Here is a 13,627-nt window from a genome sequence, read left to right on the forward strand (position 1 = left end):
GCCACCACTTCAATTAAATGTTTTTCTTTTTAAGAGATGCCGTGGTCATGGTGTTTCTTCACAGCAATAGAAACTCTAAGACACATGTTATCACCATAAACATATGGACAACAAAATTTAACAGATAAAAACCACTCAAAAACTCAAATAGATAAAAAAAACATAATTAAGAGTCCACACATGAATTTTATGCAAAAATTATACAACAATGATACAAAAACATAAGCTGTGAGTGAAAAGATAGTTATATTCCTATGCTGAAAGACTCATCACAGGAAATTGGTATACAAGCTGAATACTATCCCTATCAAAACCTTAGGATGGTATTTTATAGAGAAGACTGCTCTCAAACAAAAGAGGACAGATTGCACACATGGTGTACTACTTATTTTTCTGTGAACATAACCAAGAGAACTGATCCTAAGCAGAGTCTACTAGTAGATAGATTCTGATGAGTCAGTACCTGTGTTCCAGCATCCAGCTGCCTTATAGACCAATAAATAAACTTTATAAATGGCTCGTGCAGTTTGGTGTTCACAAATGGCATCCACTGGAGCTGCTCTGTCATCAGAGGCAGAAGCTGAAGGAGATGGGACACAAAAGCACCGCATATTTAGATATCTGAAATTAATTGCCATGGTTTTCTAAAAATGAACTAAATGACTTTTAGGATTGGTCTATCCATTTCTACAAAGAAGCCAGTTGAAATGTGGATAATGCACTGAATATGCAGATTAATTTGGGGTCGGGAACTGACATCTTTAAAAATATGAGGTTAAGCTGGGCAGTGGTGGCAGCTCATGCCTTTAATCCCAGCACTCGGAAGGCAGAACAGGTGGATCTCTGTGAGTTCGAGGCCAGCCTGGTCTACAGAACGAGATCCAGGACAGGCACCAAAACTACACAGAGAAACCCTGTCTTGAAAAAAACAAACAAAAAATTCTGAATAAAATAAGTCCTGTTATAGCTATAATAAAGTATCACAAAGTATGCTTAAACAACACTTAGTCTGAGGTAGGTCTCAGATGGTTGAGATTAAGATGCCTACCACCCTGTACATGTTTCTGGAGGCTAAGGGGAAGAGTAACCCCTTACTTGGTCAAGTTGCAAGCTGAGCTCAGTTCTCCGCAGTTCTGGCACTGAGATCTATGCTGACTGAGCTGAGGGCGGTATCCAGCCTCAGGAACTGTCTCCTTCCCATTGCTCATTTCCACGGTTGGTCCATCTTCAATGCCAGCAACGATGCACTGAGTATTCAGCCTATCCTAAATCTTCCTTTCCAGCTTAAAGACTCAGTATGCTGGACAGCCTGGAAACCCTGGGAAACCTCCCTGTTTCAAGGACAGCTGATTGGCAATTTTCATTCCTTTCTGTCATGGTTACAGGTTCCAAAGGGCAGAGTGGGAGCATGTCTGCAGCCATTATTCTACCTAGCACAAATGACGTTTTAAAGGACCTTTGTAGTTAAAGATTTAAAAAAAAAAGATGAATATAATTTACTCAAAATCCTGGACTACTTAATAATCATGAAATTATTCCTGAAAATAACAAACAAAACCTGTCGTTTCCTCAAAGTTTTTATACTGTCAATCTCAAAAGACCTGTCATACTAATTACAAATCTTGAGCACTGATATTGACATTAGGAAATATTTCCCTTTGATGATAAAAACCCCACAAAGCAAAGATTTTATCCTTAATCCCCAAATCCAATTAAAAAAAGAATTATACCAATAGGTTTCAAATCTATGATTGTATGTAGGAAGAACTATTCACATCACTGAATAGATGACCATTTTGGCACTTCTAAGCATTTGATTAAGGTCATGTCTCTACTTTAAAAAAACTAACTCCCATCATATTAAGAAAACTACAAATGCATTGCAATACCTGCTTAGGCTCTGGGTTTAATACCTAACAATACTCAAAATAAAGAAAAATTAAATGTACATACAGGAGCTGGAGAGATGGCTCAGTGGTTAAGAGTACTTTCTGCCCTTGCAGAGGACAAGGGTTTAGTTCCCAGAACCCCACGGTGGCTCACAACAGTCTTCTAGCTCCTTGGGCACTGCATGCATTCAGCACACATACATATATGTAGGGAAAGCATGCATACATATAAAACAAACCTTTCAAATTTAGTATGAATTAATATTGAGGTCTGAAATGAATGTTAAAAAGTGCTGGTTTAGACAATTTTCTAGCAAAAATGCGTCTAAGTCAGATATAGAAGCACATATTTATAATCTCAGAAACAGGGAGGCAGTAACAAGAGAATCCTAAATTTAACACCATCCTCAACTACAGAGTGAATTTAAGGACAGCCTAAGTTACACACTGAGAACCTGCCTCACAAAACAAAAATACTTTCAACATTTTCACTTACAAACATGTCAGAAGTTGGGTTGGAGAGATGGCTCAGTGGTTAAGAGCATGACTTGCTCTTGCAAAGGACTGGGATTCAATTCCCAGCATCATGTAGTGGTTCACAGCCATCTGTATGTAATTCTAGTTCTAGAGCAGTGGACCTCAGCCTTTCTAATGCTGCGACCCTTTAAAACAGTTCCTCATGCTGAGGTGACCCCCAACCATAAAATTATTTTGTTGCTACTACATACCTGTAATTTTACCACTGTTATGAATTATAACGTAATTGTCTGTTTTCCAATGGTCTTAGGCAACCCCTGTGAAAGGGTCATCCACCCACCTGCATACATACAAACACACATACACACAAAGGGGTCTCCACCCAGAGGTTGAGAACCACTGTTCTAGAGGATCCAAAACACTCTTCTGACCTCTATAGGTAGCACATACGCATATGGTACACATACATACAGGCAGGTAAAATATTCTCACATAAAATAAAATATATGAATCTAATTTAAAAAATAAAAATGCCAGAGCCAGTGAGATGGCTTAGTGGGTAAAGGAGTCTGCCACTAAGCCTGAGAACCTGAGCTCCATTCTTGGGATCCATACAGTGGGAGGAGAGAACTGACTGAGAGAGAAAGTTGTTATCTGACTTTCATACATGTGTAGTGGTGTGTACCCCCCTCCCCCAATTAAATAAATGGATGTAATCTTTAAAAACTAAACTAAAATAAAAATAAATAAAAATGCCAAAAGCTTTTCCTTACTTAATCTCTTCATGTATTTCAAATTAAAAACAGAACAAAACCTTGGGGGCTGGAGAAACGACTCAGTGGTTTAAAGTACCTACTGCCTTTACAAAGGACCCAGGTTAGGTTCGAAGCACCATCACTGGCTTACAACCTTCTGGAAGTCCAGTCCAGGGGATCCAACACCCTCTTCTGGCCTCCTCAGACACCAGGCACACGGGTGGCACTTACATGCATACAAACAAACACTTACATACATAAAACAAAAAGAAGCGAATCTTAAAAACCAACCTTCACACACTTCTCTTGAATGTCACTTCTCTGGGAAGGTTTGAGTGATGGTTTTTCACCATTCACACTAGGTTCTTCAGGCTCCACTTTGTTAAGATGGTGGTCTGAGATCCAGTCCATGAAAACAATTAACAGTTCATATAATTGTCCATTGAGTGCTGTCTATTGATCAAACATTAAATCAAACATGACTTCAGTTGAAAACCCCATAAAACAAGAATATTATAGAATAATTTACTTAAATAATTTACTTAAATTATTTTTAGACAAGTGTTTAGGTGTTTACTTAAAATGAATTCCAAATCAAACATTGCCTATCGTATTAAGAACATTAAATGCTTGCTTAGATAAGACAAGTAAATTCATCACAATAAGGAAAATAAAATTATACTTTATTGCTATAATAAAAATTTTCAGTGGCTATATTATAGTAGCCCTAGACTATTATCCCATCTCAGCATTAAAGAAAATAAGCAAGAAGATAATGAGTTTGGGGCTGGAGAGATGGCTCAGTGGTTAAGAGCACTGACTGCTCTTCCAGAAGTCCTGAGTTCAATTCCCAGCAACCACACGGTGGCTCACAACTACCTGTAATGAGATCTGGTGCCCTCTTCTGGCCTACAAGAAAACATGCAGACAGAACACTGTATGTATAATAAATAAATAGATCTTTAAAAAAAAAAAAAAAGATAACGAGTCTGAGGAAAAACTGGGTTACACACACACAGTGAGACTCTGTCTCCAAACCAAAAAAAAAATTTTTTTTGTTTTGTTTTTTTCTTGTTGTTTTGAGACAGGGTTTCTCTGTGTGGCCTTGTCCTGGATCTCACTCTGTAGACCCTACTGGCCTTGAACTCACAGAGATCCACCTGCCTCTGCCTCCCGAGTGCTGTGATTAAAGGTGTGCACCACCATGCCTGGCTGAAAAAAATTTCTTTAAATAATTGTCACTAAAATTATTTAAGTTTGATAACACAAAAATGTAAAAGATGGCTTTAATTCAACAGCATGAACCAGCTTATCTAAAAAAAAAAAAAAAGTCTAACAATACAGACTTAACAATTCCCTAAACTAAATAATTTCTATTGTAGGATTTTTGTATTTTCGCCTACAACACTTACTTTCTTAATAATAATAACCTGATATAAACATGATGCACAATTTTCCCCCCTGGAAACCTTATTCTCTGGGAGCCTACCAAAATAGGGGAAAAAAAACAGTAAGACAAAGGTCTGGGATATAACTCAAGAGTAGAACATTGCCTAGCATGTGTGTGACCTGTGCTTGGTCCCATAAAAAATAAACATACATTCAAACCCAAGCTGGGCACACCTGGGAGGGCTTTTCTTGAGTGGACCATTTGAAGGTGTAAGATCCACTGTAAGTCTGGGCCACACCTGGTGACAGCCAAAATAAAAGGACATGGGACGAGGAAGCTTTGCTTTTCGCCTGCTTGCTCTCACTCTCTTGGCTAGTTCATCTGTCCTGCTGCTGAGGCGTTCCTTCGATGGTATTAAAGCCTCCTTCTGATAGACTCCAGTGTAGACCGAAGACCAGCAGCTCTCTAGGACTCTAGCACAAGATCAGGACTGCTGCCTCCTAGACAGAACAACTATCAGCTTCTCAGCCTTCCCATCCAGAGACAGCCACTGTTGGACTACTGGGATCACAGCCTATATGCCACTCTAATACACCCTTCATATAATATATAAATGTGAATATCCATCCATCCATCCATCTATCCATCCATCTATCTATCAGAGCAAGTTTAAGGTCTATCTAGGCTACATGAGATCCTACCTCAAAAAATAAAAACAAGCCAGGTAGTGGTGGCGCACGCCTTTGACCCCAGCACTCAGGAGGCAGAGGCAGGTGGATCTCTGAGTCTGAGGCCAGCCTGGTCTACAGGGCAAGTTCAAGGATGGCCAGGGCTACACAGAGAAACCCTGTCTTGAAAAACAAAAACAAACAATAGTAATAAATAAATAAAATAAAAAACAAAAACGAAACAGCAAAAACAAACAGAATCCTTCCTGCCACACCCCATGAACACAAATAGATCCTACTCCAAAAACTATTTCTGAGTCAGTCTAGCAAAATGGTCTGCCCTATCTTTGACTATTTTTACTTAGCAACTGTCAACTATGAGCCTTAGTTTTACAGAGAAACATCTCTATGTGATGACCAGTGCTTGCAGCTCTCCCAAGTTCAACGAACTTTTGTTTCAGAATAACTGGCAGATGTCTTTCTCCGAATAAAATTCCCAAACTTTGCTTTAATCTCCAGTTACGCCAAAGGCTGACCGGTGCACGTGTCTTGGAGTACAATCTTATTATTGCCAAATAAACGTTCCTGTCTCTCTATTTTTGTTTTCCCAATTTTCATCTGTGTGGTATGAATATGTGTGTATGCATGTTTTCACATGGTATGGGAGTATATGCCTATGAGGTCTGAGATTGATATCATGAATCATTCTAGATGGCTCTTATACAATATTCATTATGTTAGGGTCTCTCATCAAACCCAGAGCTCACAGATATGCTGGTCTCCTTAGACAGCTTGCTCTGAGAACCCTGTCTCTTCTTAGTGGGGAATTAGAGGCCGTCAGCTAAACTGATGCAGCCTTTTGTGCCTTTACAAGGGCTTCGGGGATTAGAACCCTGGTTTTCATGCTTGTGTGAATACCCTGCAGACACTTTCCCTTTGAGTCATCTCTCCAGCCCCTGTCTCTGTATTTTGCTTGACAATGACACCTTCAAAACATAGTTTTGGTTAATTTAATTCACTATTCCTCACAATAATTAATTATTAAATTATGAAGTGTACTAGGCGTAATTATTCTTTTTTAAATGTGCAAAGCCAGGGCTAGGGATGTAGCTCAGCTGGAAATTTGTCTTTTGTCTAAATCAAAGGAAGTTCAGTCTCCAGCACTGCAGAAGACAGGTGTGATAGCCCATGTCTATCATCCCAGAATTCAGGAGGTGGAGGCAGGAGGATCAGAAGTTTAAGGTCATTCTCAGCTACAGAGTGAGTTCAAAGTCAGCCTAGGCTACCTGTGACCCTACTGCAAAATAAATAAAATAAAAATACAAAAACAAGCCAGGTGCAGTGGTTCATCCCTGCAATACCAACATTCACGAGGTGGAGGCAGGAGGACTCACGTAATTTTAGCCAAAACTGGACTACATAGGGAGAGCTCCTGCCTCAAAGGGAGGAGACAAAAACAGAGATACAAGTGTGACTTAATAAATATACAACAGTAAGCAGAGTCTTAAGGGCAAAATCAGGCAACTGAAAAAAGTGGTGAACAGCTGCCACATTTTTGAAACAAGAATAATTTTAATATGTTTACTTACTTATTTATTGTACATATGATGCATACATGTGTGAGTGAGAGTGTGCTTATGTAGAGGTCAGAGAACAACTATGAGAAGTCAGTTCTCTCCTACAGTGGGTTCAAGGAATCACTCAGAATGTCAATCTTGGTTGGCAAGAATATTTGCCTACTGAGCCATCTCACTGGCCTACAAGAATAATTTTTTAAAGACTTATTCATTTATTTATTATGTATACAGTGTTCTGCCTGCATGTATGCCTGCACACCAGAAGAGGGCATCAGATCTCATTACAGACGGTTGTAAGCCATCATGTGGTTGCTGGGAATTGAACTCAGGACCTCCGGAAGAGCAATCAGTGCTCTTAACCTCTGAGCCATCTCTCCAGCTGCTATAAGAATAATTTTAAACCTCATTTTTTTTTCAAATAGAAACTAACTAACTTTAGATGAAACTTCAATAATCCTGGTTTCTGGCTACAAATTTTTTGAATATTTACTTATTTATATTTTATGTATATGAGTGTTTTGCCTGTATGTATATCTGCAAACCATGTGTATCCACTGTCTGCAGAGGCCAGAACAAGGTATTGGATTCCCTGGAACTGGAGTTAGAGAGTTGTGAGCCACTATGTGGGTGCTGGGAATTGAACCCAAGTCCTCTGAAAGAACAGCCAGCCAAACTATCTCTCCAAGTGGGTACCTGGGTATAAAATCTCCACCTTTTTCCAATTTACATAGAGAACTACAAAATATATAAAAAAGATTAAAGTCTACAGTAAGATACAATTATACATATATTAGAAGGGTCAAACTAAAAAGGATTAAAATTGCCAAATGCTGGCAAGTTTGTTACATAAACAGAACTTTCATACATTGCTAGAATTATAAAATGGTACAATCATTTTGGAAAATAGACATTTTCTTAAAAATACACATCTACCTTATAGCTCAGAAATCCAGGTTCTAGTATATAGTGAAGAATGCAAACATATCTACAAAATCCTTGTATGTGAGTATCTGGAGCACTTTTAAGGTACAAAAAGTAAAGACAACACAAGTGTCTATCCACAGAATGGATGAGTGAACTGTGAAAAATACATACAGTGGAATACTACTGACCACACAACTGATACAACCAATGTGATGCTGAGAAAAGAAAACCCTTAACTAAGTGAGTATATACTATGCAATTCTACTGGCTAAAGCTATACAATAGGCCAACCATGGATGATAGAACCCATGTCAACAACTGCTTCTGATGGGCAAGAATGAATAGGAAAGAGCAGAGAGGAAAATTTGAGTGTTGTATTTGTACATGGCATGAGGAAAAGCATTTACCAAAACTAATCAAACTTTACATGATGTTTGTAATCTAGTATGTTGTTTGTTATATGTGATTTATACTTCAAGTTAAAAAAATTATGGATTCACAGAGCCCATTCAGGGATAGTATTATGATCTGAATAGCAAATGTTGCCCCAAAAGGCAATGTTGAGAGGCACAGCTTTGAGAAGCAAAGGAACTAGATCATGAGAGTTCTGATTCAATGATGAATTAACGGTGACTTAACCAATGATAAATAACCAATGAGTTAATCATTGATGAACTCATAACATGATGACATTATTGGAAGAAGGTGGACACTCGGAAGTGGGGCTCTGTTGGAGGAATGTCACTGGAAGCATGCCCTTGAAGGACATACTTTGTTCCATGCCTTCCTTCAACTCTGTTTCTGGCAGGTCTGCTTCTCTCCATGTCCTTCTGTCATGAAGTGCTGCCTCACCACAGGCCCTGCCCTAGTTTGCCTTTTATTGCTGTGATGGACACTAAGACCAAAGCAACTTGTGGAGGGAAGGATTTATTTGACTTCCACAACCTGACCACAGTTCATCATAAAAAGAAGCCAAGAAAGGGACTCCAGGCAGGAACCTAGACACAGGAACTGAAGCAGAAACCACAGAGAAGTGCTGTTCACTGGCTTGCTTCCTGTGGCTTCTTCAGCCTGCTTCCTTATACCATCCAGGACCACCTGCCTATGGGTGGCACCTCACAGTAGAGTAGACCCTCCCATATCAATCAGCAATTAAGAAAATGCCACAGACTGGCCTACAGGTAATCCGGTAAGGAAAATACCCCTATTAAGAGTCTCTTTTTCTAGATGATTCTAACTTGTGTCAAGCTGACAAGGAAAAAAAAACCTAACAGGCCACAAAACAGTGAACTAAAATAAATCTGTTGAGCAAATCAAGTAAGTTGACAAAAAAGCTACATAGATGGGTGTGATTTTGATAGGAAAATAACTTTATTAACAACAGGTAACCTTAAAGAGCCCTGTGACTAGTCAATGTCACTGGAACTAAAACAGCGCTGAAATACTTTGTTTTTGCCATATATATAATACATATATAATATATATTATATAATATATAATATTTTAATATATAATATATATGCATATATTAAAATATTCCACATACTTCTCTGTAAAATAATTAAGATGAATTCTTTCAAAAAATATATTTTGCTTAAAATAGAAAGAAAAATGATTAAAGGATAAAAGAAAATTTCTTGGCTCTCCATTAGAGGAATTTTAATCATATCATACCTTGAAAGGTTTTGAAACCGGTACTTTTTCTTGTTTTAAATTTTTCATTTCAGGAGCAGCATGGGAATCTCCTTTCAGCTTCTGTACTGTCAAGAACTCATACTTCCTCTGCCAATGACACACAATCAAGAATTAAGGAACAATCTTATTAAAAGCAAGCAAATCATTTAAAAGTCAAGACAGGGCTAAAGAGACGGCTCAGCGGTTAAGAACACTGGCTGCTCTTCCAGAGGACTAGGGTTCAATTCCCAGCACCCACATGGTGGCTCACAACCATCTCTTAACTCTAGTTCCACTGGATACAATGCCCTCTTCTGACTTCCATGGGCACTGGGCATGCACACGGTGCACAGATAGGCAGACAAAATACTCAAACGCATAAAATAATTAATTTAAAAATTATGACGGGGGCCGGGCGGTGGTGGCGCACGCCTTTAATCCCAGCACTCGGGAGGCAGAGGCAGGCGGATCTCTGTGAGTTCGAGGCTAGCCTGGACTACCAAGTGAGTTCCAGGAAAGGCACAAAGCTACACAGAGAAACCCTGTCTCGAAAAACCAAAAAAAAATTAAAAATAAAAATAAAAAAATAAAAAAATAAAAATTATGACGGGGACTAGAGAGGTGTCTCAGCAGTTAAGAGAAGGTACTGCTCTTGGAAAACAGACATCAGTTGGGAAGTTCACAGCTACCTGTAATTCCAGCTCCAGGAACTCCAATACCTGCTTCTGGCCTCTATGTACAACTGCACACTCATGGCATACAGTCACTCAGACACACACATATGCCCTAAAAAAATTATAAAAACAAAAACTCATGGAAGAAAAGCAGACAACTTACCTGTAGGTTATCTAAACGAGCTTGAACTCTTTTGGCCTGGATCTCCATCTTCCTGTTTTCTTCACTTACTTCATTTAGCTAAGGAAGGGGAAAATTACATATTTCAATAGACATTTTAAACTATTTTGATATGAAGGATTTTTCAATATACTATCTAATCTTACCAGATACTTAACTGAGCAGTATAACAAAACAGTCAAAAATCCCCATTTCATTCTAAAACATTAACAGTATCTAGGAAATTTTACATTTTATGAAAAATTTCCAAAACTCCTATGATGGCTAGTGTTGACTATCAACAATCTGTAATCATCCACATGAGCCTTCCGGCATGTCTCCAATGGATTATTCTCTTGATTAGGTTAAATGGAGTGGGAAGACCTACTATTATTCTGAGAGCTTGGGTTCTAGACTACATAAAATGCAGATGCTAGCTGAGCACAGGCATTCATTGCTCCCTGCTTCTTGATTACAGTTGCAAGGTCATCAGCCGCCTCCTCAAGCTCCTACTATAAGACTTTCCTACCCTGATGGACCGTATCCTCAAACTGTGAGCCAAAACACATCTTCCTCCCTTTGGTTGTCTTTGTTAGATATTTTATCAAAGCAACAGGAAAAGTAACAAAGATAATGCCTGGGATCTGAAAAGCCTAATGGGAAATGTTTTGGAAGTATAATATTTATGGACCTTGCACTGGCCGGTTTTATGTCCATGTGACACAAACTGAAGTCATCTGAGAGGAGGAGGTCTCAACTGAGAAAATGTCTCCATAAGGTTGGGCTACAGGCAAGTCTGTAGGGCATTTTCTTAATCAGTGATGGATGGGGGAAAACCCAGCCACTGTAGGTGATGCTGACCCTGGACTCGTGGTCCTGGGTTCTATAAGAAAGCAGGCTGAGCAAACCACGGGGAACAAGCCAGTAAGCAGCACCCTTTCATGGCCTCTGCATCAGCTCCTGCCTCCAGATTCCTGACTGTTTGAGTTCCTGTCCTGACTTCCTTCACTGATGAACAGTGATGTGGAAACACAAGCCAAGTAAACCCTTTCCTCCCCAGTTTGCTTCTTTCTAAATTAATTTATTTTTATTTTATGTGCACTGGTATTTTGTCTGCATGTATGTCTGTGTGAGGGTGCTGGGTCCCCTGGAACTGGAGTTACAGAGAGTTGTGAGCTGCCATGTGGGTGCTGGGAATTGAACCTGGGTCCTCTGGAAGAGCAGTACCTGCTCTTACCCACTGAGCCATCTCCCCAGCTCCTTTGGGGGGGGGGGGGTATCTGTGATTCCAGGCAGGTGATCTACCACTGAGCTACATTCTCAGAAGCTTTAATGCTTTATACATAGGGTTTCCAAGCACCTCACAGTACAAAAAAGCTCCACTATTTTTTGGTAGTAATTGTTTGACTGGAACCTCCAGCTCTCCTGCATGGTCTGAGAAGCCCCATCTCTGTCTCTCTCCAAATCTCTCAGAGAGTCTCCAGCAAAGAAAAGATGCCAAAAGCCCAGTTCTGCATTCTTGGCAGCTGCAGCAGCTCCTGCCCTGAAGTTGCCAGCAGCCCAAGTCCCCACCTAAAGTGTTCAGTCTTTGACCATACTCCGACACAAACCCAGCTTGTGGGAGACATGTCACCACCCCTCGCCTACAGGGTATATAAGCTCATGCTCTAGTTTGGGCACGTGACTTCTCCTGCCTCAATCTCTGGGACTGGAGAACTAACCCAGGAATTGCTTTGCTCAAATAAACCTGTTCTTTTACTTTTTCAATTCGGTTTGATCTAGCTTACTGCGTTGGCAGAGAAACCTATTATCAGGCTACAGAAAACCTATCAGTAATTCTTAAATTATTCATAACAATCTGCTGCAGGCCTCCTGTTTATAAGGGTTGACATCACAGGACACGTCCTCTTTTCTAGATTACTATTCCATTCATTTCGAAGATCCTCAGGCTTCTTTTGCTCCCTTAGATCAGGCAGGTAGAGCACTACCATCACAGGATAGAGAGGGTCTATATCCCTATCCAGCAGTGCAGAAGTTCCAGAAAATGAACCTTTGGCCATCAGTATCCCTTAAGACTAAGGGGATAAAGTCTGACAGGAAAACTGAGGCAGAAAGGACAGACAAAAGTAAGGGTGACAATAACAGAGAGAAAACCCTAATTTAGAGTCTGGTTGAAGTTCTCGCTAGCTCAGAGTCAAAACTGTTGATACAACTAACATTTGCTGTGCAGATTGCTGGCACAGAAATGATATTAATTTTATAGAGCTATATAAATTAAAGTAGCAGTGAACCATGCTTAAGGCCAAAGCATTGATGACCTTTGACTAACACTCTTTTCCTACCATAAACCGAACTTCCTGAGAACCTCTCAAGATTATGACTGTGCTTATAATTTGGGGCTGCAGAGATGGCTCAGTGTTTCAGAGTACTTGTTTGTTGTTCTTACAGAGGACCTGGGCTCAGTTCCCAACAGGGCAGCTAACAACTGTCCATAACACCAGTTCCAGAGTATCCAACACCATCTTCTGGTTTCCCTGGGTATTGCATGCACAGAGTGCACAGACATACATGAACATGAGAAACACCCATGCACATAAAATTAAAACAAATAAATCTTTTTTTAAAGTATGCCTTAACTTCCTTGTAGTTCTTGAGACTGTTTTTATCTTATCAGCCTGCAATCCCATCCAGTGCTCCTCAGGAAACACCTATGGTCTCTTTTACTGAAAAAGAAAGTTTCTTAGGAGCTCTAAGATCAATTGAAATTCAAAAGCCACCAAAACTGTGTATATGGCTATTGTCAAGGCACGTAAGGACACCTCTCTCACTCTCCCACAGCCAGCACCTGTGACTCCTCTTGTTGCTGCCCCCTCTTCCAGCTTGACTTTCGGGCCTGATTTCTATCAGTGATAGAGTGTGACCTGAGAGTTGTAAGATGAAATAAACCCTTTCCTCCCCAGGCTACTTTTTTCTATGGCACTAGAAAGCAAGCTAAATCCCACATGAGTCTTTTCTGAATTGTTCATTCTTTCTTCATTCAATGCTTCAATTTGGAAACTTCTGCTGCTTCTCATCTGTTCTTATAACCATTCTTTTTTTGTTTTTAATTTCCCTCCCAATTCCCTAATAATGAAATCTAGGACCTTGAGACTACTTGGCAAGCACTCTCAACATTCATATTCACTTTTTAGGAAGAAGTTCTTAACTGCAATTGTCCTTTAAAGTTTTAGAATTTCAATTTAATTCCTTTTTATAGTCCATATTTTTAAAAATTACTTTTACTTATTTGCTGTATAGTAGGGATCACAGATGTGGAGGTCAGAGGGCAACTTGTAGGAGTCGGTTCTCATCCCACATGTGGGTCTTAGGAATCAAGCTCAGGTCTTTGGGCTTGGAAGCAAGTACCTTCAACAGAGCCATGTCACCTGTCCCGTGGTCC

General features: G+C 39.7%; 1 protein-coding gene across 4 annotated transcripts in view; it reads right to left on the reverse strand.

Annotated features, from left to right (window-relative positions):
- The window catches only part of Ccdc138 (coiled-coil domain containing 138), a 66,014-nt gene that overhangs the window by 25,706 nt on the left and 26,681 nt on the right, over window positions 1–13,627 (reverse strand). For all 4 annotated transcript variants that reach the window (XM_052744951.1, XM_052744952.1, XM_052744950.1 and 1 more), the window contains 4 exons: window positions 10,192–10,269; window positions 9,355–9,462; window positions 3,413–3,574; window positions 464–580 (listed from right to left, as the gene is read on the reverse strand). In XM_052744951.1, the coding sequence (XP_052600911.1) occupies window positions 464–580; window positions 3,413–3,574; window positions 9,355–9,462; window positions 10,192–10,269 (465 nt within the window). The remainder of the gene's footprint in view (window positions 1–463; window positions 581–3,412; window positions 3,575–9,354; window positions 9,463–10,191; window positions 10,270–13,627) is intronic.

Source organism: Peromyscus californicus, unplaced genomic scaffold (assembly GCF_007827085.1).
Source record: "Peromyscus californicus insignis strain IS unplaced genomic scaffold, ASM782708v3 Scaffold_19__1_contigs__length_69161282, whole genome shotgun sequence".
Classification (NCBI taxonomy): Eukaryota; Metazoa; Chordata; class Mammalia; order Rodentia; family Cricetidae; genus Peromyscus; species Peromyscus californicus.